Source organism: Telopea speciosissima, chromosome 6 (assembly GCF_018873765.1).
Source record: "Telopea speciosissima isolate NSW1024214 ecotype Mountain lineage chromosome 6, Tspe_v1, whole genome shotgun sequence".
Taxonomy (NCBI): domain Eukaryota; kingdom Viridiplantae; phylum Streptophyta; class Magnoliopsida; order Proteales; family Proteaceae; genus Telopea; species Telopea speciosissima.
The window spans coordinates 54,401,376-54,425,128 of record NC_057921.1 but is presented as its reverse complement, the minus strand read 5'-3'; the positions used below and the strand labels follow the sequence as shown (position 1 = coordinate 54,425,128).

At 37.6% G+C, this 23,753-nt stretch overlaps 1 protein-coding gene, 1 non-coding gene and 1 pseudogene across 3 annotated transcripts; 2 read left to right on the top strand and 1 right to left on the bottom strand.

Moving 5' to 3' along the window:
- Positions 1 to 134: 134 nt before the first annotated feature.
- LOC122665935 lies at positions 135 to 9,244 on the top strand (annotated as a pseudogene).
- Positions 9,245 to 11,276: 2,032 nt separating this feature from the next.
- TRNAM-CAU lies at positions 11,277 to 11,348 on the bottom strand. The gene has a single exon. It is a non-coding gene; the product is annotated as a tRNA-Met (tRNA).
- A 9,965-nt stretch (positions 11,349 to 21,313) lies between these two features.
- LOC122663624 (E3 ubiquitin-protein ligase ATL4-like) lies at positions 21,314 to 22,583 on the top strand. Of its 2 annotated transcripts, XM_043859226.1 has the most exons (2): positions 21,314 to 22,330; positions 22,361 to 22,583. In XM_043859226.1, exons 1-2 carry the CDS (start codon positions 21,329 to 21,331, stop codon positions 22,469 to 22,471), a joined length of 1,113 nt encoding a protein of 370 aa, XP_043715161.1. In that variant the 5' UTR covers positions 21,314 to 21,328; the 3' UTR covers positions 22,472 to 22,583. The 2 variants fall into 2 exon arrangements, with proteins under 2 accessions (XP_043715161.1, XP_043715160.1); XM_043859225.1 differs by having other exon boundaries at positions 21,314 to 22,583.
- Positions 22,584 to 23,753: the final 1,170 nt, after the last annotated feature.

The window sequence follows — 23,753 nt, the reverse complement described above, 5'->3', positions numbered from 1 at the left end:
CCAAACCCGATTCATCTCTGCAAAATAAACCGGTCTCTGGAAGAGCTAGCCTGGTTCGCTGGCGTTGCACCTGCGTAAAGCTCCTCCTCATTCCCTCCTACCGAAGCACTGACTTCGAAGTTCACTCTAACTCGCTTGCTGTCAATTTCTCTTCCCTTCTCCCAATGGTACTCAGAAGAGACCAGCCCATGGATTCTCGACTACCCACCTCTCTTTGCTTACTTCGAACGATTCCTCTCCATCTTCGCCAACTTCGTCGATGCAGAGGTCGGTTTGGGTTTTGATTGTGTGATCACCGGTGCTTATTATTGTCGATCACGTTCATTTTCAGTACAATGGGTTTCTTCTGGGGTGCCTGTTGATTTCGTTTTCGTTTCTGGAGGAAGGGAGGGATTTGCTGGGGGGTTTCTTTTTTGCGATCTTGTTGTGCTCCAAACACTTGTTTGCTGTGGCGGCGCCTGTGCATTTTGTTTACTTCTTAAGGCATTACTGTCGTGGAGGATTGGTTAGGGGGTTTGGAGGTTTTTGATGATGGGTGCTGCGGTTGGGTTCTTTTTCCTGGTTTCATTTGGGCCGTTTTGTAGTATAGGCAGGTAACTCCCTCGCTTGTTCTGTCTCTCTCATCAATTACTCAAATTTTGTTTCTAATTGGATTGTTGGACTCCTTTTTCTTACTACCATGAATTCCAATGAGTTTCAAAGTATATAATTTTGCAATGTATCTGTATTCTGTCAGTGTGGTCTGCTGGTGTTTGCATCTGACCGGCTTAAATGAGGTTGATGATTTTAATGCAATTCTTTTACTTCAGTTTAAATATGTGTTTGTTGATTGTAGCTTTTATATCCGTGTTCTTTCTATCTGAGGTTTGTCTTTCTTGTGAGCAAGACAATTTTCCAGGGAAGTACTTCTGTTCTGTTGTTCAGAAATGTGGCATCACTGGCAATTGGTTTTATTCTTTAAATTAAGCTATTGTTGTATCACAATGTTGGAAAGGTGATTCGTTCCTTGTCTTGATTGGAAAGTTGAAGCAGACATCTTGGGTTTTTTTGTTTAAAAAACTTTTTAAGGTCATTTTTTGCATAACTGCAGAGCAACATATCGTCTGCCTGTTGTGCTTCCTAACAAGTGTGGAATTTAGGATATGGATTTCGGGGGGAGTGGGTGCTACATGTGGAAAGTAGAGTAAAAGTTCATGGTTCTTGGAAAGTTTTAGGAAGTGAGTTAGAGTAGGAGTTACATTATGCAGTATAAAAAATTAATGAACTCTATAGTGCAAGTTTCCTACTTATTATGGAAGTCCAGGTGAGTTTCTGATGAATAATGGGTAAAAAAATGAAAATTAAAAAATTTATGGTCTTGAGTTGGATTCTGAGTTTGAGAAGAGGAGTTTATGACTTGGAAGGGTAAAAAGGAGGAGGAAGCTATAGGAAATGACTGAACAAGGGATGACAGAATGGGTTTTAGTTTCCTGTCACGATTATGGAGATTGGAAGATAACTTGCATTTTTATTGTAGTGATGGTTTTTTCATCGTCCTGAAAACTTTTGATTGTGAATGGTCATTTTATTGTCTAGTCCTCATTGTTTGAGCAGAGTGCCCCTAAAATTCTAATTCATCATGCATAGTCACGATGGTCATTGGCCTTTTGCCTTTTCCCCTCTTTTCCTTGTTCCTGCTACCCCTTCTCTCTCTCCGTTTATGAGGTAGGATAGCGTTGGTATGCCAAAATAGATTAAAAATAACAAATGATAAGATATAAGAATGAGACTAGAGGAGACAAATAAGATAGGGAATAAGAATAAGAAAAGTTTAGAGAGGAAAATTTAAGATAAGAGCAAAAAGATTATTAGAAATAGAGAAAGAGAATGCACAGATGCCGCCAAGAAATTCCTATGGCTGGTATGGGTAGTAGGCCATCCAAAGACGCTTCCGCCTCGAAGAGCTACATAATCTAATGATGGTTTAATTTAATTAGGCACAATTCCACGGTGTAAAAAGGATCATCCCCAACCCTTGTGGGAAAGGTCCGGTTCAAGGTTAACCCGTAGCACACCCTCATCGTCTCCTGAAGCAATCGTGTTTGGTTCCCCACAGCCCAACATGAGTACCAGTGACAACCCTTCCCTATATACTCAAAACTTATTTCATTACTAACTGCTGATTCTTTTCTCCTTGCAAACATGCAGCCAAAAGAACTGAAACTTTTTTCATTAATAGTTGCTGGTTGTCTTTTTCACTACAAGCATATCTGTGGGCTTCTAAAATAACTTATCCTATGAACTTGACCTACTCTACTATAATCTCTACTCCAAAGTACGCTAAAATTCCTATATAACAGAAACTTAGTAAAATAATAAAACCAGCTTTTATAGTAATCCTGTGTTATAATTTTTTTTGAAAAAAAGTAATAATAAAAAGAATGAAAGACATAGTGAAAATAGATTTAGTTTTAATTTCTTACAAAATTCCATATGGACTTTTGATACCATATATTATGGAATTTCAAAAATCATATCGATGAAACTTTGTTGTGGCTGATTAACACAGGGGAAAAAAGAACTTTTGAGTCTTGTTTGTCTCATCTACTCCACTGTTGCGTGCATGTAAGAGTAAGCCAATCTTCTTTACTGACTTCTGGGAAGGTGTCTCAGATTTTTTCATGCAGTCTGACACCTAAACCCATTGCTTAAACTTCTATTACTCTCTCTTTATGCATTACTGATGCAATTCCTTTCTTTCAGATACAACAAGTCCTCCGCAGTATGTTTCCATTTGATAGGGGACTCTGCCATACATATTAGGCTCCCAATTTCTGGGTATTTATATTATTTTGGGCAAAGTGCTTGCTTTCTTTCTTGAGAAATTGGGGTCAAGATCCAGGCACCAACAGCGTCTTTCACTGGTGGACTGGTGTGGGACGACTCCTCTTTTGCTGTGCTTCCTCAGGCAATCCTATACTGTTATATATTGAGCATAGAATGGGCTTATGTCATCATTCTTTTGTTAAATCTTATCTTAAAATTGTACACATTGTACTCAAGCTTATTGGTCTTGACTGTTCAATCAGATGGGCCTAGCTTGGGTGACCATAGCTCAAATTGAAATGATGCTGGATTCTCAACCTTTTTATAGCCTAGTCCTGGACACTGCTTGGCAAATGATTCCTTATCTGGTTAGAGGCATCCATTTCACTGTATTTTCAGTGCATTTTGGATTAATGAGTTGGTGGATAATATGTTCGGCATACAAGACTTTTCCTTATATTCAGGAGATACTTCTGTCAATAACTAATTTTGTATATTGAATATTGTGTAATTACAGGTTACCCCATTAATAACAGTTGTGCTCGTCCTAATCGCCATATCTCAATGTCTAGTTAAGGCATGGAAAAAGCCTGTGCCAGGGATGACCACTAGATGGTAGCCTATGCTTACACCTGTGGTTTTCTCTTTGGGTGGCATATTCACGAGAAGGCATCACTCCATTTTGTGGTCCCCCTTGCTATTGTTGAAATGTGCAGTTTGGAGGATGCAAGACATTACTTCCTGTTGTCATTAGGTACACTTCCAAAACAAATTCTGTTCCTTTCTGAGACTGTTGAAGTCTTGCGCTTTGAGGTTGTATGCCCAGCCAAACGATTCCTAAATTGTTCTGCTCTAATATGCATAGAAGAAGGAAGGATCCTATGTTTCATTATTTTTCCTCTTGGGAGGAAGAGTAAAGGAGAGGTAAAAATTAAAATTCAGGATCTGGGATGGGATCAGACTCCCAATCTGTCCCAAGTTGACTTGGCCGCATTTGACCAATCCTGGATGGGGTGAATGGACTTGGTCAACTGATTTATTTATTTATTTTTTTTGGGGGGGGGGGGGGGAGGGGTTATGATATTGGTGTATTAGACTCTGCCAATCCCGAGTTGTCTGATCTGAAAACATGAAGAGGGGGTTGGATGTATCAAAAGTAGCCAAGGCTAGGTATGTAAATGGAGTGGATGTAGGTATATCTGGTGTTAAACCTGTTTAGTCCAAATGATATCTGTCAAATAGTTGGGAATTGATATGCCAAGTTGACTGATCTGAAACCATGAAGAGAGGGGGTGACTCACCTCAATCTACCAAGCAATATTATGTATCAAAACTGACCAAGGTTGGGTATGTAAATGGAGTGGATGTAGGTATATATGGTTTTAAACCCATTTAGTCCAAATGCCATTGGGAATTGAGATGTGAGTTTAATTTTCATTACTTATCAGCATATCCAGTGATATTCTAAGTTGACAGGTTCTCAGTTGAATTCCCATGCCGCATAACTATATTCGATTGGTATCCAATAATATAGGCTAATTATTCTTATTGATTGAAAGAAAAAAAAGCCGAGACTGAAATAAAAAATAAAGCATAGGAGAAGAATTCAAAAGTAAAAGTGAAACCTGCAAATTACTTTGACAATTTTCAATCACAAATTCTAGGCACAATAATTTTCCTTGGCTAGAAAATGTTAAACCATTACTTATAAAGAGTGATGGAGGATAAAAGAGCAGTGGAAATCCATCAACATGCCAAGGATAGTAGATTGAAATTTCTTTTTTGGAAATTAATGACAAATGCTTTGGAGAAACATCTCTGTAGTAAAGGGAACATGCCAATCTTATTAAGTTATCCTTTTGGGGGGGGGGGGGGAGCTCACATACATGCTGCAAACAATTTATACATGGGGAATCCTACCTTAAATAGGATAGCTATTTGATGCAGATATATCACAGATGCCTTATTTGAGTGGAAATAAGCCTTGGGTTGGGTTCTATACATGTTGGGCCTTTGGTCCAATTGGTTTTCTTTGTAATAGGTCATTTTAATGGACCTAAAATATGGCTAGAAGGTAGGAATACGGGATTTACTTTATTAGTTTAGTTAGAGACCTGTTTTGAGTCAATTTCTTTCATTATTTTAGTTTCCTAGTCAGTTTATTTTATCTTATTAGTAAGGATTGGTTTAGGCCTTTCCTTTTTAGTGTTTGAGTTTTTTTTTCAGTCTTTTATATAAATTTGTAATGGGCTCCAGCCTTGTACTCGAATTGAGTAATGAATTTGGCTTGTTGCCTTTGGGTATATGGTGATTCAGAATGCTCCCTGTCGTGGTGATTCACTAGGCACCTTGGTGGTGACTCCAGCCCAGGCCTTTGTCCTTTTTTTCCTGTGATCCTGTTGCACACTGATCTCCCATTAGATTTCACTGGTCCGGGATTAGCACTGCATTATTTGCTATTAGAACCATGGCCAGCTGTTACTTAAGTCCCTTTGAGATGGCCTACATCCAAAAACTTAACTTAATCAAGTTCTTGGAGAATTGAGGCAACAAAATAAATGATTGGCTCTAATTCAGCAAAGAATCGGGATACCAGGATGACCCTTTACAGAAAAGACCACCACTCAAAGAAAAGGAAGTTGAGGATAGAACTGAAGAGATCACAGTGGCCTGCAACAATAAAGAAGCAGTGCTTGTCGATTTGAAGACGGAAGACCTGCAGGTATAGGATTCTAATATGGAGGTCTATGTCACAGAGATCAAAGCAGACAAGACTGAAGACAAGGTTGAAATAGTAGTGGAAGATGAGGCCAAGAGTGAGGACAAAGTCAAGGATACTCTACAAGAAACTGTCAACAATCACAATGTTGTTCTTGAAGTAGAGTTTGTGTTACCATTTCAATTCTTCGACGAGAAAATCCCCAAGGTTGATGACTTTATTCATACTATATGTACACAACTGGAGCTCTGTTTGGGAATGGTCAAAGATACTACTCACATGTTGTTTCTTCTTCATCACTACAAAACTCGTGGAAAAGTTTTTTTCAAGCCAGGGATAATTGATGACGATAAATCACAAATGACTTATTTTAGTGAAAATAACCCTTGGGTTAGGTTCTATACATGTTGGGCCTTTGGCCCTATGGGTTTTCTTTATAATAGGCCACTTTAATGGACCTAATATGTGGGTAGAAGGTAGGAATACGGGATTTACTTCATTAGTTAGTTAGAGTCTTCTTTTGAGTCAGTTTTTTTAATTATTTTAATTTCGAGTCAGTTTATGTTACCTTATTAGTTAAGGATTGGTTTAGGTCTTTCCTCTTTAGTGTTTGAGTCTGTTTTTGAGTTTTCTATATAAGTTTGTACGGGGTCCAGTCTTGTACGCGAATTTGAGTAATGAATTTGGCTTGTTGCCTTTGGTTCTGTGGTGATTCAGAATGCTCTCTGTTATGGTGATTCAGTAAGCTCCCTGGTGGTGAAAAGATTGGGGTACTAGGGGTGATTCCAACCTTACAGATCCGGTGGTGATTCCTGATTATATATATTTTTTTCTATCTGTTCTTGATTTTCTATTGTATTTCAGTATCAATTTCAAAAGCCAAAAAAAAATCCTCTTTCCCTTCGATTCTAGTTTCATACTTCAACTTGGATTTCTCCAAATCTCTTGTTTTAAAATTGATCTCTAAACTCTGATTTCAGTTCTCTGTTTTTCTATTAGTTCTGAATCTTGTGACGGTTTAAAATCTGAACTTTCCAATTAGAATATGTAATCCTACTGCTACTACAATTCATAAAATTTTCAGATTTCTGATTCTGTTTCTATATTCTGTTATTATTCAAATAATTCAATCAGTTATTAGAGCCTTAGTTGATCTTTGTTTAGATCCCTAATTCTGTCCATCGATTCTGCAGTTGTTGAGCTAGCCTACCCCAAGTAGAATTACGCCATAAGTGTGAATCTGACCATCAGATTTTGATCATATTTTGCCAAGATCTTCTACACTAAAATCAGACTATTTGACTTGATTATTGGCCAAATCAGACCTACTGATATTCTGCCATTAGCTTTTTTTTTTTTCTTCCAAATATGGTTTGTCCTTTTATTCCTGTGATCCTGTCGCAAGCTGATATCCCACTGGATTTCACTGGTTTGGGATTAGCACTGCATTACCATTCCTATTGATCAGAACCCAAATTGGGGTTCACTTGATGAAGTGCTAATGGCTTTCAATCTGGCAGCAGGATTGCATGCAGTAATGAGTGGATAACCCCCTAATAAAACATAGAATGCTGAAGTCCTAATTTCAGTATGATTTAGCAGAAAAAAAGGAAAAATAAAAAATAAAAATGACCTGTGGAAGAAATGATAACAGTGATCATTAATCTGAGTGCAAAGCCCAAGACTGAGTCCTGGACTGCTGTGAGCCTGTGGCTTGCTGTATTTTAGGGTGAGAACTCAAAGAAGAACTGATACGAGACGAAATAGAATTTTGGGTCTTTTATGCTATACTAAGTTGAATTTTGAATCTAATCTTAGGTTTTTTTACTTATTTAGAAAATATCTGTATGGAACTTATTCTCATCTATATAAATAAATTTTTTTTAATTCTTGGAAATTTTGTATTTTTAAAACCTTTTAAAAATATAAATATCAAAAGTATGTAGCTATATTGAATTATAATTGGATGTAAATTGGGATAGCTTATTGGATATTAATTTGAAGCAGATATAGCTAAGTGGATACGGAAATATCTGAATTTGTATTTGATTGATAAACAAATATAAAAGAGCTCCATATCTGGGTCAATGTCCGACCATCTGGATAAATATTCAATTAAAGGTATATGATTTTAGATCAAATCTGGATTTGGTGTCCATTTACATCCCTAACCAAGGCCAAGTGAGTTGAGATGGAGGAATGGAAGGAAATGGAAAAGAGGCGAAGGAGAAAAAAGGAGATAAAATGAAAGAGGGAGTAATTGAGTAAAAGATGGCAGTTTACCTGCAAAAAAAACTTCAAGAATCATTTTGCAAGAAAAGTGGATGAAGAAAGTTGTTGCTCAAGGTTCTACGATGCAAGCAAGGTCTGTGAGGTCCAGGGGACAGCTACACTGATGTGTCAATGCAAAATTAGGTTTATGGGAAAACATGAATTGAAATGGAGTTGTGCTAGAGAAGGGATAGCCAATCATTTGGTGCCCTCAGGCAAACATGGCATTCAAATCTTTAACAGTATGAGGCAACTCCTGCTTCAAAATTGTAGCTCTAGGCCTTTTTATTGTTAAACGTAATAAAAATAGGTTTTAGGTCCATAAGTAATTATTTCAGGTGAGGCCAACATAAGAGAGGGTTCAGTGCTGCATTTCCTGCCCTTTTTTCAATTTTGACTCGTTCTAAAGAAAAGGTAATAGGAAAAATAGATGAAGCAAGATTAGAAGTTTTTTATGAAGTAAGAAAGGGACTCTTTCCTTCAGTTATCATCAACTGATCTGTCATTAAGGGAAAAGAAAAGGTGAAAAGGAAAATGTGGGGCTAATTTTGCAAGCTCGGTAAGTTTTCCTTTTGAAGACTTGGTCCAGAAGCTTAAAGAAAATTTATCTGCGGTGAGGTAGAAGTATCAAACAGGTTCAGTTGATTTATCTGACTGAAACAGATGCTTGGAGACCTCTTTTTTGTGATATTTTTAATATGGTTGTAGTTCGTTTAACATATAAATATGTGTTGAGCCCAAGAAAAAGTAGTGTTCCTTAACATCATCTCTTCCAGAGAATATAGTCTATGTCAACCTGAATCCGATTTCATGAGTCAAAGAATTGAGTATATTTTGCAACAATTCTTTTAAGAGTCCCACCCAAGTGAAAGGTGTTTAGTACTGGCCTTACTGTGTGACCATACAACTGTTCGAGTGGATGAAAGTAATGGTCCCATGTGGCTGTGCATTTTCTATAGTACTTAAGCTATGTGTTGCAGTCCTTCCCCCCCCCCCCCCCCCTTGGCCCCTTGGATGGAGGCTAATTTGGATTTTGTATCTATTTTCTTTGAAACAGTATCCTACCACTCATTGTTTCCTCTTCTATTTGAAGCTAAAGAATATCCAATAAAGGTATTGCTGTTGCTCTTACCCCCTCTTCTCATGTGGGCTGGAATCTCCTCTGAATTTGGCAAGACTGCAGCAGCAAACGCAGCACTCTCTCAGAAAAAGGATGGAGTGGGATTGAAAAGAGATCCTTCTGCTGTCAAAGAAGGTGGACACATTGTTGCACGAGTTGGAATGTGTTATTTATGGGGTTTGTTATTTGTAGCTGTGTGGTGTCAGTTTCTGCACCCTTATTTTCTTGGTGACAAGCATGTGATCTCAATATTGTGCTTTAGCGATCACTTACTCCTGGTTTTTGAAGCTAAGATGTATAGATTTATATCCTTGATTCATCATCACTAGTAATATTATTTTTCCCCACTTCTGGGAATAAGTATAGTTTTTGGAAAGTGGTGTACTAAATAGTAGTGGTGGTGCGCTCTGAAGAAAACATGAGATAACAGACTGGTGGTTTGTCAAGCCAAATGAACATGTGGGAATGATGGATGCCAAACCCTATGTTGGCTACGGTATGCACTTCTTAAAATGAACGCATGCAATATACCTCTTTAAACCATGGGATACCAACAGCATTCAGCAATGAGACCTACAATTTTCCAATGGGGAGTTTGCATTGATAATGGACAAGTGAGTTGAGAAGGGAGGAGCCACAATCCAAAATGACCCAAGTGCTACACTGTGACCATGCAAGAATTAAAGTCCGAGTCCTGTGGCTGCGTGTTTCAATGAGCAGAGGAAAGGAGAGAAGCCCAGCAGGAAATGCCTGGTTCAGTTACCAGTCAAACCGCCTACAGAAGAGGATTCTAAATTTCTGTGAGACTCCATCAATATTCAGTTAGATCAGTGCTGAGGAAGAGCCCAAGAGGTAACTGTAGCTATTTCATATGATAGTTTCTTGACCTTAAGACGGTTTGGACTATGAGAATAGTGATTGTTGCAAGAGAAGAATTATTCCATGTGTTGATTTTCAAATTCACATGCATCCCAGAAGATCATAATATGTAAGCTATGGAACCCTCCTTGCCGTCACATAGCCATGTACCAAAGTTAAGAGAAGGCCCATCACCTGAGGGATACAGAAGAGATATCAGAGATTAGAAGGCCAATCAGAGAAGTGAGCCAAGCTTCAGAAGAAGTAGCCTTAAGACAAAGGGTCCTCTTGAGTGGGAGAAATGGAACAAATGATCCACTGCATGTCTGAGATAATCTGGTCCAGGGATAACAGTCATCCTTTGTTCTCTTCCTATGACAAGGACAAAATCATCCTCTGCTACTCGGCATTGGCTCTGGAAAAAGATGGCAGGGAAGCAAAAGGGAATCTCTGTAGTCTGTCTCTTAGAACTCTGATACAGAGGTATGAGCCTATAGAACTGATCCTGTTCAACTAAGGTTGTACCTTTGATGGCTTATCTGCAAGTAACATATACTTAATAAGAGAAGTTCTGTTCATATCTTTCTCATGTGGGACTAAAGCTTTCAACAAATCCAACACTTCACAGAGAAGAAAAAATTATAAAATTGAGCTGGGAGCCTTGTTCCTACTATCAAGGCCAGGTTTCCTTCCATGGTTCTCAAGAGAACTTCCAAGGAAATTTATCTATATTATGGTAGGTCTATCAAACCAGTACATTCCATTTGGCTGCACATGTTTTTTTAATCAATTGATGGTGATGTCGGAGCTGCATGATCAATGTGGTGCAGTATGAGACAAAACCTACTAGCTATGAGAGTTGCTGACCAACTTTTCACTTCTGAGAGTACCACTAATTCAAATATTTATTAAGAGTGTACTGCTACTCTTCTCTATTCATTTGATGTATAATGAATGTTCAATAGGAATATTGCAGCCTGTCTCCATCTTTTCTCATGTGGGGCTGGTTTCTACTCCAAGCTTTTGCAAGAGTACAACATTCTCATGGAAAAATGAAGATAAAGTAGTTAGTAGGATCATCAGAAGAAGGAGATCCAGTTGCTGCCAAGGAAGGTGGAAACATTGTTGGGAGGATGAGATCAGGATGTGTTATTTGCTGGGTAGCTTTAAGTCATGAACTCTGAAATAAAAACATGAGAAACTGGTGTTTTGCCATGCAAAACAAATCAACATGCATGCAGTGTGATATGTTGGATGCCAACCCCACCAACTTGGGATTGGCTATGGAGAGGCAAAAGCCCTTTAGGAAATGGCCAGTTCTGTTGTTTTGTTTTGTGTGTATAGAAGAGATACCATTTGCTAAAGGCTTGTTGGGAAAAGTAAGCCATGCTGCAGCCTACAGCAGCAAAGGGAAAGGACAAAAGAATATGTGAGCAGCAGTAGCTGTTCCACAAATCCAATAGATTGAAAAAAAAGTTTAACAGATGGAAGCCTTTTCTCTGTTATCAGAGCCAGGTTTCGATCCTGGGACCTGTGGGTTATGGGCCCACCACGCTTCCGCTGCGCCACTCTGATAGATGATTAAATATGCGAAAAAATATTAAGGAAGAGTAGTCCAACATAAAGTGAGACGACATCTACGCATTATGACCATTCTGTAACAAACCTTCCCACAAATAGAATTTCGAATCGTATGATGTGTGTGTACCGAACATTGGCCCAACACTTGGTATAAACCAACCACATATTTTCTCAGATGTGTTCTAAATGAGTATGGAAAAGAAAAAAGGAAGAAGATAACATGCACAATGTTCATCTGGAATCGGTCGGACTCGCTTTGACTCTGCATAGCTCGGTCAAACTACTGCTCAGGGGTACCTAACCCATCAAGGTGCTGAGGCTGAAACTGTTTACAGGTGGTCCAATGGGCTCATCCAGTTACTCATAAACCGTTACAACGTTATTGTATTTACATTGTGTTACGAGTTAATTACCCCCAACTCCCCCAACTAAAATTGGGTACTGTTTGGGTAGGAGGAAAACAATTATTGATGAAATTAGAATGCAATCGGTAGTTGAGATGTTGATGTGGTACATTGTTTTTTTTGATAAGATATAGGACAAGGTACATGAATGAACCATATTGTTCTACCACAACATATCATACACTAACTACTTAAATAGGGTAGCACCTTTATTAACTAATTGAAATTAACTATTTTCTTTTTTGGGGGGTAAAAAAATTGACTAATTCTTTCCCTTTTAACTTGTTACCAACTTTTCAGCTCAATGTTCTACCCAAAAAAAAAAAAAAAAAAAACTTTTCGGCTCAATGGATCCAAAATAAGAGGATGGATGAGGGAATTTAATTCTATGTTTCATTCCATTTTGTTTTTGTTCTTTTCTCTCTGTTGAGCCCCTCATAAATTTAATTGGGAGGAGGGAGGGTTCCCCATGTTGCAAGTGTAGAAGGAATATCCCATGCCATATCAATAAATAATTTATTAATAATTGTAGAAAATATAATAAGGATAAAAGTTCTCTGTGGGGGTGTATCGCCCATGCCTAGGCATAGAGGAGGCAAAATGACCATCCCACCCCCTATGAAAGACGAAAATCTTGTCCCTATGATGCCAACACATGCAGTGTCATTGTCTCCCGTGCACGCACAGGGATCATACTCCCCACAGAGAACGCTAACCCATATAATAAATACAAGCTAGGTTAGAAAGGATACTGGCATATTGCACATTACCCCTAATTTAATTTTCTTATGTATGCTAACAAATCAAGGGTGGAGGGGAGACCATTCAGAGCTTCAATAGATGCGAGCAGTCCGAGAATAAGGTGACTTGAGAGAGTCCCAAAACTCCGAACGAGAAGGAGGCTATCTTGGATGGATTCAAATTCTGTAGTTGTCGCTAAGAAACCCGTACACCCTTTGGACATTGTCGCTACAGATTTCCCACCTGGGTTCCAAATGACTCAACCTCTTCCACTAGAGTGGGAGGTTGGGTGCCAGGATACAAAAAATTGAAAACGAAAACAACAGTTGCTTCGCACAGTTACTGAGCTGTGATGTGCTTCATACCCACGCTCACTAGGAGGTCTCGAGTTCAAGTCTCCTGATTATTACCTTCTCACCTAAAAGAAATATATATAAAAGCTCCTAAATCCAAAAAAAAAAAAAAATGAAAACGAATCCTGCAAGACTGCTGGCACACCAGAAATGGACATAGGGATAAGCTCCGAACCTCAAAGGAGATCATCAATACCAACACCATACATACATGATACATGATACATGATACATGATATAATGGTGTCATTAAATGTGCACGTACAGCACTGAGTCATCGACCATGCATGACTGAATCCTATCCGGGTGGAGGGTTCCACTCCTTCACGGCTTTACGTGCGTTGGGTTTTACTTCCAAATTTCAAGTGGGTCCCACCCTCTATGTATGGTGCGGTTGGCTGTTATGTTTTATATGTTTATTTTATTTAATATTAAATAATTAATTAGTAATAATAAATGTGCAATTAGTTATTATAGGATAAGTTAAAGAGACATTATAAGAAAGATAGTTGTGAATTGTGATAATCAATATGTATGTGTATTATTCACCCAAACAAAAAATTTGTATGTGTATTTATTTTATTGGTCAAGAGATCTCTCTATTTGGTCGTGCCAATGGGAGAGCATGCCTGTGTATCTACCCAGGGGACAGAGGTCTCATTTCACGGTGCCTTGTGAGAGGGCATAGGAAACACCACCAAGTAAAGATCTTTTCCCCTTATTTTTTTCTTGAGTTTATCTTGCACTTGTACTCATGCATCAGCACAGAAGCCAATGAATGAAGGCACACTTTATTTCAAGAAGAGTTGGATGGTAATTTCGCATACTTTTAGGTTTAGATGCATAAACCAAGCAACCAAACAGCGTTCTTTTCTCATATACATATTACAGAAAATTTATCATTTAGAGTTGCAACAAATACTAAGTGTAAGCATGCTAAAGAGAGTTCCACTTCAAACTGAGATCTTCTCTGGTTGGTGGCATGAACATCTAATAATGCTTTTACTTGATATCAAATGCACATTTTCATCTAATTATTGTAGTTGTAGTACTTAAACCTTTTTTTTTTTTTTTTTTTTAATTAATGAAAGTTGTAGTACTTTACTTGATATAAAATGCACATTTTCTTGATATTTTATTGCAAAATTATGTATCTGTGTCTCTGGATTACGGCAACATTGGTTACAGGTTGGTATACCTATTAATGGATTTTTCCATTTTTTTTTGTTTAGACATCTTTGCTTCTAACCCTCTAATTGTTTCAACATAAAATGCCAAACTGTAAAATATTTTCCCCATTGAAGGATAAGGGGGTCATTTCAATGGGGGAAGAGAGAAATAGAGACAAAACCTACTAAGCATACTCATCCCTCTCCCAATATTTTATTTCTACAATTTTATTTTAGAATCTTTGGAGGTCCCATGATTGTAAAATATTTTTATGTTTTAAGTTTTACTTGATACTATACAGACGTAAAAGCGAGATTTAAAAATAATAATAATAAAAAAAAAAACTTTAGATATGATCTGTTAAGGGTGTAAAATGGTGCGGTTTTGATTATACGATGAGTTCCGGTTCGGTGCACATTTTACAAGGTAGAAATCAAAACCACACCGGATAAGAATCACTCAAAATCAGAATCGTTTTATATGCAGTGCAGTTTTAACGGTTTCTATTTGGTTTTCGTTATCCGATTTACATGTTGTTTGTAATACTAGTTTCACATCTGTACCCTTTAATTTTATTTTCCATATACTTGTTATGTGGGAGAAATTATATTGTTTCATACAAATCTAGCTCTAGGCAAAGTTCACTTAGACATGCTAGTTACAATGGTAATTTTAAGTGATTACTCAAGACCGCAAAGTACCACAAGGGAAACCAACCCGAGGACATCACTAATCTCGTACCCCACTCAATTCATTAACAAAGTCCACTAAGACATGCTCGTACTAAAACCTTTTGTCCCTTCATAAATTTGGTACTCAAATTGAAATTCAAAAAATCTCAACAAGGAGTCCTAATATTTTAGAGTGCATAACCTCATTCTTAAACAAATAAGAATATTCTTATTCTCGGTTTTCTACCCGAATTCTATTCGGTTAATCGACAGTTTTCCGATTTTGAATCGAATCAAACCGGTAATAGAACCTATGAAATCAGAATTGCATCGTTTTTATACAGTGCGATTTGATTCGGTTCAATCATAAACGGTCGGTTTCGGTTCCATTTTGACACCCCTCTGATCTGTATTAAACCAAGGTTGTGTTTGGTATACATTCTTAGAATGCAAAATTGACCTGGAATACATTCCAAGAATGCATACCAATTGCAGCCCAAGTGTTTTACTTGAAATTTTACTTTACATAATAATAATAAAAAATCTAATTTTGTACCTAAAAACATTGATGTAAAAACAACCATTTTTTTCTTTTTGACCCTAAAAGTTTCATAACACTGATCTGATATCAGTCACAGCCTATGGATCTATGGATCTGCAATTCAGTCAATTCGATATTGATTCCTAAAACTATGCTAATAATGCCACAACCTTACACTAGAGCTACAATATTATAAGTGAGGGATTAGATTGGACAATGTTCCAAATTTTAAACTTTTTCCAAACAATCTTCTGCCTTTCCTGGTGATGAATAATCAAATTTTAGCTCTTACCCAAAAAAAAAAAAAAGAATAATCAAATTTTAGAGAGCTTAAATTTTCTAACTACTTACACTGATACTCATATTGATACCAAAAAATATAATGATACTCATGTTGTCATTTGGGTCCTTCTACACGGTTATTACGCCTAGTGAAGAAGTATGACATTTCACTATTTATCACTTGGCAATACATGGGTTAGTCCATATAATAAAGATCCCCACATACATCTGAATGACCAACTTTAGTCCAAAGAAAACTAGTAAATTACCAAAATACCATCACATGGAGATAATATGTATAAAATACAAAATGATATCTTTTATAATTTTTACTATTTTCTCTACTCATTTTAAGCTAAAATTATATCAATGAGAGGCTTATATGGTCCTCCATCACATGGACTAACATGGGTCAATCCATATATTTTGTACCAGAAGAAAACTAAAATAGAAGGTCACATGGGCTACAACCTACAAGAGGGAAAAAGTTCAAATCCGACGTTGAAGCATGCGGGAGGAGTTGAACCCGAGACCTGTTCTTCTAAGTACAAATCCTTAACTAGAACAAACATTTGTTATTAAGGTATCATAGGGTTCTCTTTATTCTTTTCTTGTCTTATTCTATTCATACATACATGAAACCTAGGAGGTGGAAACCCTAGGAAGAATGTGAAATATCTAGAAAATCCATTAAATTAAAGAAGGTGGATATATTAAATTTATAAAACTAAGTCATGCTATTGTAATCATGAGTGCTCAAGTACTTGCTCAAGTATATATGTGAAATATATATATATATATATATATTAAAAAAATTCATTAAACTAAAGAATGCAAAATATATAATTTTCTTGCCGATCCAGGGTTTGCTCTGGTGGTTTGGTACTGCTCCCTTTAAAAATGTGCTTAAGGACTTGGTCAATGGGTCAAATTCCCTCGACGACATCTATATGGGGGTTTTTAACTATGAACACATTGATTCCTCCGAGTAGCATGATAGCGCAGCCCCTGCAACAATATGGGGGTAGTGAAACATCGATAGAGCTCTACTCCTGAACAGAGTAATTTTTCCCAAATAATATAAGGACTGCCATAATGGAAATATTGTCCACAAAAAAACAAGATATATAAAAACTCTTTTTATATCCAATTCTAGTAATCAAATTACAATAAACCTTCACTGGCAACCAAAAATGATGAAAATCTACTTCCATGTAGGGGTGTAAATGAATAGTTAAAATCCGTTTTCGTATCCATGTCTGTATCCGTTTAACACTATTCGAATCCGTCCAAAAACTAAACAGATGCGGATATGGATAGACTATAGCTATCCGAAAAGCTATATTTACATGTAAACGAATAAAATATCCGATCCGTATCCGTTTAGCATTATCCGAATCTGTCCGATAACTAATTGGATGTAGATATAGCACTATCCGAGCCGAATCCAATCCATTTACGGCCCTACTTCCATGCAAAAAAAACCATATTTATGGTATCCCAAAGCATGCCATGGGTGCAAATTATAAAAGCAACTTCCGCACTAATGACATGAGAGAGAGAGAGAGAGAGAGAGAGAGAGAGAGAGAGAGAGAGAGAGAGGTACATGCTCATTAAAATATGTTATTAGATAGGGGGGGGGACCGTTGCATCCGTGTAAGAGAAGTAAATTCTCATTAAAATCAGACTCCTATTCTTATGAAATGGTGGGCCGAAACTCTGCGGGCTTAATTAATAAATATATTTGTGACTTATATTATTCTTATGGGAGAAAGAATGCCACTCGGTCGCACCAAACATAGGGTGTATGAAATGACCATCATACCCCTATGTCAGGGCACAGAGATAACGTGTGCTGCACGAACAAGTGGCGTTCTCTTTCCCTGTTATTATTTAAGATTTTTTAATTCTCTTTTTTTTTGGTAAATATTTTTGAGTTCTCTTTAATTTCAGAAATAATTGACATGAAATTAACAAGTAGTAATGTAGTATAGCAAAAATATAACCACTCACCTTTAGAAACTTTTCCGGGCCCTAAAAGGATATTTAATTGTATGGAACCCGCATTTTTTCAGGCCAACTAATTAGAAGGTACAGATTTTGATTGATTATATATCCATCTAGCCCTTGCCTTCATTGCTCAACTTATGGTAGTGTCCTTTAACTTTTTTTTAGGGAGGGTTGGATATGCCACTAGTTTCATAGGGTTAAACACAGGAGGGTAAGAGAGTCTTTTCCAAAACAAGAGGAGAGAGGATGACACATAATATGAGCTATCTCGATCAAAGATTTTTCCACTTCCATAATATTTACAATGCCGCCCATCAAGCTATTCTCTACCCCTTTCTACCGCAGTCTGCCAACTAGGTATTTACAATCAGTCCAAATGACAATGGAAATGGCACCTAATGACTTTGCGCCGAGAATGCCTTGAAGGAGATCGAGTCCCCTTGCCTCGGACTCTTGTCCACAACTTGCATAACCAAAATCATCATAAGAAGCCAAGCAAAAAGTTTGATTGCAAATAAGAGTGAAAGCCCAACCTGCTTCACGAGTATGCATGTCAAAACTCCTATCACAGATAATACTAAAAGGACTAATTGCAGTTAGATTAATATTGTCAGCCTGGGTTAGAGGAAATATAGACTTAGGCTGCGTTTGGTATACATTCTAGGTCAATTTTGTATTCTCGGATAATAAAAATAGTTACTTTATAGTAAATTACTGAGACCTCCCCTATTTTTCTGACAACTACTCAGACCTTCTCTAAAACAAATGAGTGATCTTAGTGGGTAGAGCAAGCTAGTTTAATACCTTTAAAAAGATTCAAATATCAATAAACACATAGAAAACGGGACAATCCTTTCATTGCCAAAATAAATTGACAAGACTTAAAGTAGGGGTGTAAATGAATAGCCGAAATCTGTTTCCGTATCTGTGTCCGTATCCGTTTAGCACTATCCGAATCCATCCAAAAGCTAAATGGATGCGGATACGGATAGGCTATAGTTATCCAAAAATCTATATTTACATGTAAACAGATAAAATATCCAATTCGTATCTATTTAACACTATCCGAATCCGTCCAAAAGCTAATCGGATGCAGATGCGGATATAGCAATATCCGAGCCAAATCCGATCCGTTTACATCCCTAGCTTAAAGGAACATCATTGATGCTATTTTTTTTATTTTTTTTTGAATATATTATCTATGTTATCATATAAGTATGGTTGATTTTTACTCTAATCCATTCACTTGTGTTAGCATAAGACTTTCAAAAGACTTATGTTTAAAAATCAAGAAGTGCTTAGCAATGGGAAATATGATAGAGATAGTTCATCAAATTTCAGGAGGAGTCTATCCAAGTAACTATATATATATATCTCCCCTATCAAACTTTCAGAATGACAAAAGATTACATCCACATAGCATAATAAAAAATGGCCAAATGTTCGCTGTGCTGGGGGCATAGGTTGCGCCCAGACACATAGGGGTGGGCAAAATGATCACCCTGCCCCCCTGAATACCCAACCCATGTGTTTAGGTGCAGGCTAGGCTGCGGCACAGAGAACATCATCTCATAACAAATATACTTTAAATTATTTTGGAAGGACCGAGTTTCTCTACACCATGGGTATAGAGAGACTCTCCACATCCAGTCCTTTCTCTACCATTCCTTTGCATTAGGGAGGCATATATTTGGTTTTGTAAATAGAGTGTAGGAGTATAATAATAACCCACGAGTCCAATCACATCACTAGTGAAGAAGATATTTTTCTATTCCACAAATCTCTTTTTTACCTATGACCTATAGAATTTTTAGGAATAAAATAAAGAGTAATCAAAAGAAAATTACATATTCTAAATACATGTCGTGTGTTATCGATCCAGGTAATCTACTTAATAAGTTTTATAATTATTTATTGATTTTGATACAAAGAAGTCAAGACTGGAGGAGATGATGGTAATCTTCTTGATAAAAAAAAACTAAACAAGAAATAGGGTAGGAAGGGGTGGGAGGAGTGGGGTGTCATATCACCACTCCCGTTTTTATATTGCCCCTCCGCCATTGTAGTTTAGTTGTAGTTGAGTTGTTTGGGAAAGTTGGCGGGTATCTTCCTCTCTTTGTAGTCAAGCAAAGTGACAAAATAAAAATGAGATTAGTATTACTTTGTCTAATTGACTGGAAAAAAGTTTAAGTAAACTTTGAAAAAATTAATTTTTCTCTTTTTTCTACAAGGATAGATATAGATTCATGCGTTTTTATTTTTTAATTTTATTTTATATTTTGGTCATGTAGGCTCTTTATAAATCTCATATGGATGATACCATTTTCCAACCCCTTATTGATTGTAGCATGCAAAAATTCCTTCTTCCGTGCCCTTGTAAGAAACCATTTTCCTTATATCATTTTTTCTTTTAGCTGACATGGAGTGGGAACTTGACCATCGTCGTCTTCACTTTCATTACATGTACACACTACACCCATCTATAAGATGATTTTAGTGGTTGTTACCAAACACAATTTGCATAATTAAGTTATCCTTTTGGGTTGACCTCTATGAATGTTAAAGAAGGTGGAGTGGGTCGTTTACACTTGTGTTTTTAGTCTTAAAATCACTGATCATGAATAGTTTGTCCACCACAAATGTAATTAAGATACACTTCCAGTTCTTAGTTTGGATTGTTTCCTTTAAAAAAGATATCTATTTGGGTAGGTTAAAAAATGTAAATCCCCATATAATCTGCTTCTATTTTGATATTATAGACATATATGGTTACATATACTAACAAAAAGGAGAGAAAAAAATCACATTTATACTTTTTTGGTAATTGATGATCGATCCATAATATATACTTTAGGAAAGGCAAAAGATAACCAAAGCAAGGTCCTTCTATATAGAACTGATTTACCCTTAATGTACTAGATTCTTTTACTTTAATTAAAGTGAAGCCATCTTTTTTTAGCTTTTAAAGATATTCTTTTGTTCAATAATATTTCATTGAATTCCTAATTTTCTACCCAAATCAAATCTCAACTGCTAGAAATCACAAAATGAATGAATTTCCTTCCCCATTTGAAGAGGAAATTAACAAAAATGAAACAAGTGTTGCAACTTGCAAGAGGACAGATCATCACCTACCTAGAAAAACTGATTGGGAACGTGAAAAATTAAAATTAAAATCAATCCATGTGGATATAGATATTAAGGTACTAACATGTATATATTTATTATAATTATTTATATAAATATATTCACACAAACATACCAAAATGGTTTTTAATTCTTTCCTCTCTGTTGCCATTATCTATAGAAATTAAATATAGAAATAGAAATAAAATATCAACTGTTTTAATATAGTTAGATCGGTTGTTCAATTCAACTGTTTTTATTTTTGGGTGTTTCTGTTTACCTGCCCAAATTCCTTCTCTCCTTTGTCTTTCTTCCATCTGGGCCTCCTTTAATTTGGCTAGTCACCTCCTTAAACCACCACATTGGCGCATTTTAGCCTCTCTGAGGGGTATTTGTGTCTTTCTTTCTATCCCGGCTTCTACGCTAGCATAGACGCGCGCGTCTGAAGAGCCTCATGTAAACACTTGGAATGATCGGGACTGGAAAGTGGAAACGGAGAAGGAAGACGACAGCATTTAAAACCCGTCCCTGTCTCCAGACTCTCCACTAATGCACTCCTCCTCGCACCTCTCTTCCTCTCTCTCTCTCTCTCTCTCTCTCTCTCTCTGATCATCAACTGAAACTAAAACCTTATCGGCTATTCTCTCGCTCTCTCGCTCTCTCACACACACACAAAATGAGAAGAAAGCTGGATCTCTTACCTCAGCCGCCGCCGCCGCCAGTGTCAGCGGCGATTGGAGGTGGAATTGGAGAGACTAATGGTGTTGGTAGTTCTTCTATGACGTCGTCGCCGACGAAAGGGAATCTGAACCCTAGCCTTCTCATCATCTCTCTCATACTCATGGCAGTGTTTTTTTTCTCCGTCTTACTCCACCTCCTCCTCCGCTACCTCAGCCGTTCTTCCTCCACCACCACCACCGTATCATCCGGCGATCACAACGTGGCCTCTGCAGATCACTCGCATCACGCTCCCCGCATCTCCAGCCGCCGCGTGTCTCCTGAATATCAATCCTTGATTGATTCACTCCCACTTTTCTCTTTCGATTCAGTCACTGGTCTGAAAAGCTCATCTACTGTTGATTGTGCTGTTTGTTTATCCAAACTCGAACCTCACGATAAGCTCCGTTTGCTTCCACTCTGCTGTCACGCCTTCCACGCTCAGTGCATCGACACGTGGCTTGCTTCTAGCCACACTTGTCCTCTCTGCCGATCAACAATCTGCGTGAACGAATCCGAGGAACTGGCAAAGCTCTCGTCTCTGTCTGCTTCCGGCGGAGATAGTTTCCGATTAGAGATTGGAAGTATCAGTCGCCGGAATAGTGCCGCCGCAGATTCTGGTAGTGTACCTAACTCTCGTAGGTCTTATTCTATTGGATCATTTGAGTACGTGGTGGAAGACGATTCTGAAGTGATGGTGGCGGGGTCCATTCACAGGCAAGGAGGTTCTGACAATAATCTTGGGCGGAAGGATATAAACGGTGTGGCTTCTCCGGCTGCGGTGAATGTGGCTGGGCCGGAGCCTCCAGGAGATCATGTAGCGGCGGAGGTTGCTAGTGGTGGGAGGTCGTGGTTGAAGGATTATGTGGATAGGTTGGCTTCATCGGCTTCGACGTCGTTTTCATCTCGGACTCAATCGTTTCGATATTCAGGTAGGATTTTCACCGGCAGTAGTCGCCGGAGCGATTTGTATACAGGGAGTGGTCGTCGGAGCGGTGATAATGCCGTTGCCGGTTTTGGGGAAGTCGGGAGTTGGGATTTGGAGGGAAATTGGGTGAGCGAAGAAATGGGGGGCTTCTTTCGGTGGCTGTCAGGGGTATGACTGGTAATTTCAGATCATAGTTGGGGCAATTTTGTTGTGAACGAAATAACAAGAAATAGCCTCAAAGGTACTGTACAAAATTTGGGAATTTTTTTGTTGGGTTTAACTTCTTGTTTGACATTTACTTTTTTTTAACCGTGAATCATTTTATTTCTAAACAACTTAACTGGATCTAAAATTTTGCGAACAGAGATCCCTTGATCTCTTGTTTGCATATTAAGTTTCAGCCTAATGGGAATTAGGGTTGACGTTCTCTGTGGGGGTAGTGTGGCCTACGGACATGGCCATTGAGAGCACACGAGTTGGCATATTGGGAGGGCAGGATTTCTGTTTTTCATGGGGCGAGGGCGGTCATTTTGTTCCCTCTATATCTATACGTGGACAATACACTTTCCACAAAGAACTTTTCTCCTCGAAATTAATTATATCACAAAACAAATCCTAAAACACTAGAATTACACTATTGAGCATATGAGAATGATCCTGACCATTTCTATATGTATATCCAAAGTTTCAATTTTATCAATTGGGAAAATTACATGATTAGCTATTTTTGGGTTTTTATTTACAAAACTGTCCACTCTATGTTTGAGTTAACAAAAATATACAAAAACAAGTTAAGGTTACAAAACTGGACAAAATAGTGTCTCTCCCTCCCTCACGTACTTTTTTAGACATTTTTACCCCTGCCATTGCCTTTTCATCCAGGCATCCTGGGTAATCACAGGGAAGGGAAGGGAGGGGCGGGTTTGGGTAGTAGAGAATGGCGGTGGCGGGGACAGGGTTGGGTTGCAGGGAACGGAGGATGCCTAGGCGAGAAGGTAATGGTAGGGGTAAAAATGTCAAAAAAAATAATTTTGGGAGGGAGAGGCACTATTTTGTCCAGTTTTGTAAACCTTAAACTTGTTTTTGTCAATTTTTGTTAACTCAAACATAAGGTGGACAGTTTTGCAAATGAAAACCCAAAAGTAACTAATCATGTAATTTTCCTTTTACCTTTTTCACATGATATGATGAAAGCCTCATGATTACATTGCATTTGTCACAAATGTGGTGACAATCCATTTTTAGTAATCTTTCCTTTGTGTACCCCAAAAAAAATACATGCAAAAAGTTTAGTTATAAATTGTAAAATAAGCCTATACAACAAAAAAAAAATGGTATATATTTCATGGGAGAAAGAATGTTACCTAGCGCTCAGACATAGGGTCATGCAAAATGATCGTTGCACTCCCATGGAAAGAAAAAATTCCCTGAGAGCGTAATGGTCATTTCGAACAGC

Excerpts from the sequence above, each read along its gene's own strand:
- LOC122663624 (XM_043859225.1), top strand. The coding sequence starts at position 21,329 with ATGAGAAGAAAGCTGGATCTCTTACCTCAGCCGCCGCCGCCGCCAGTG.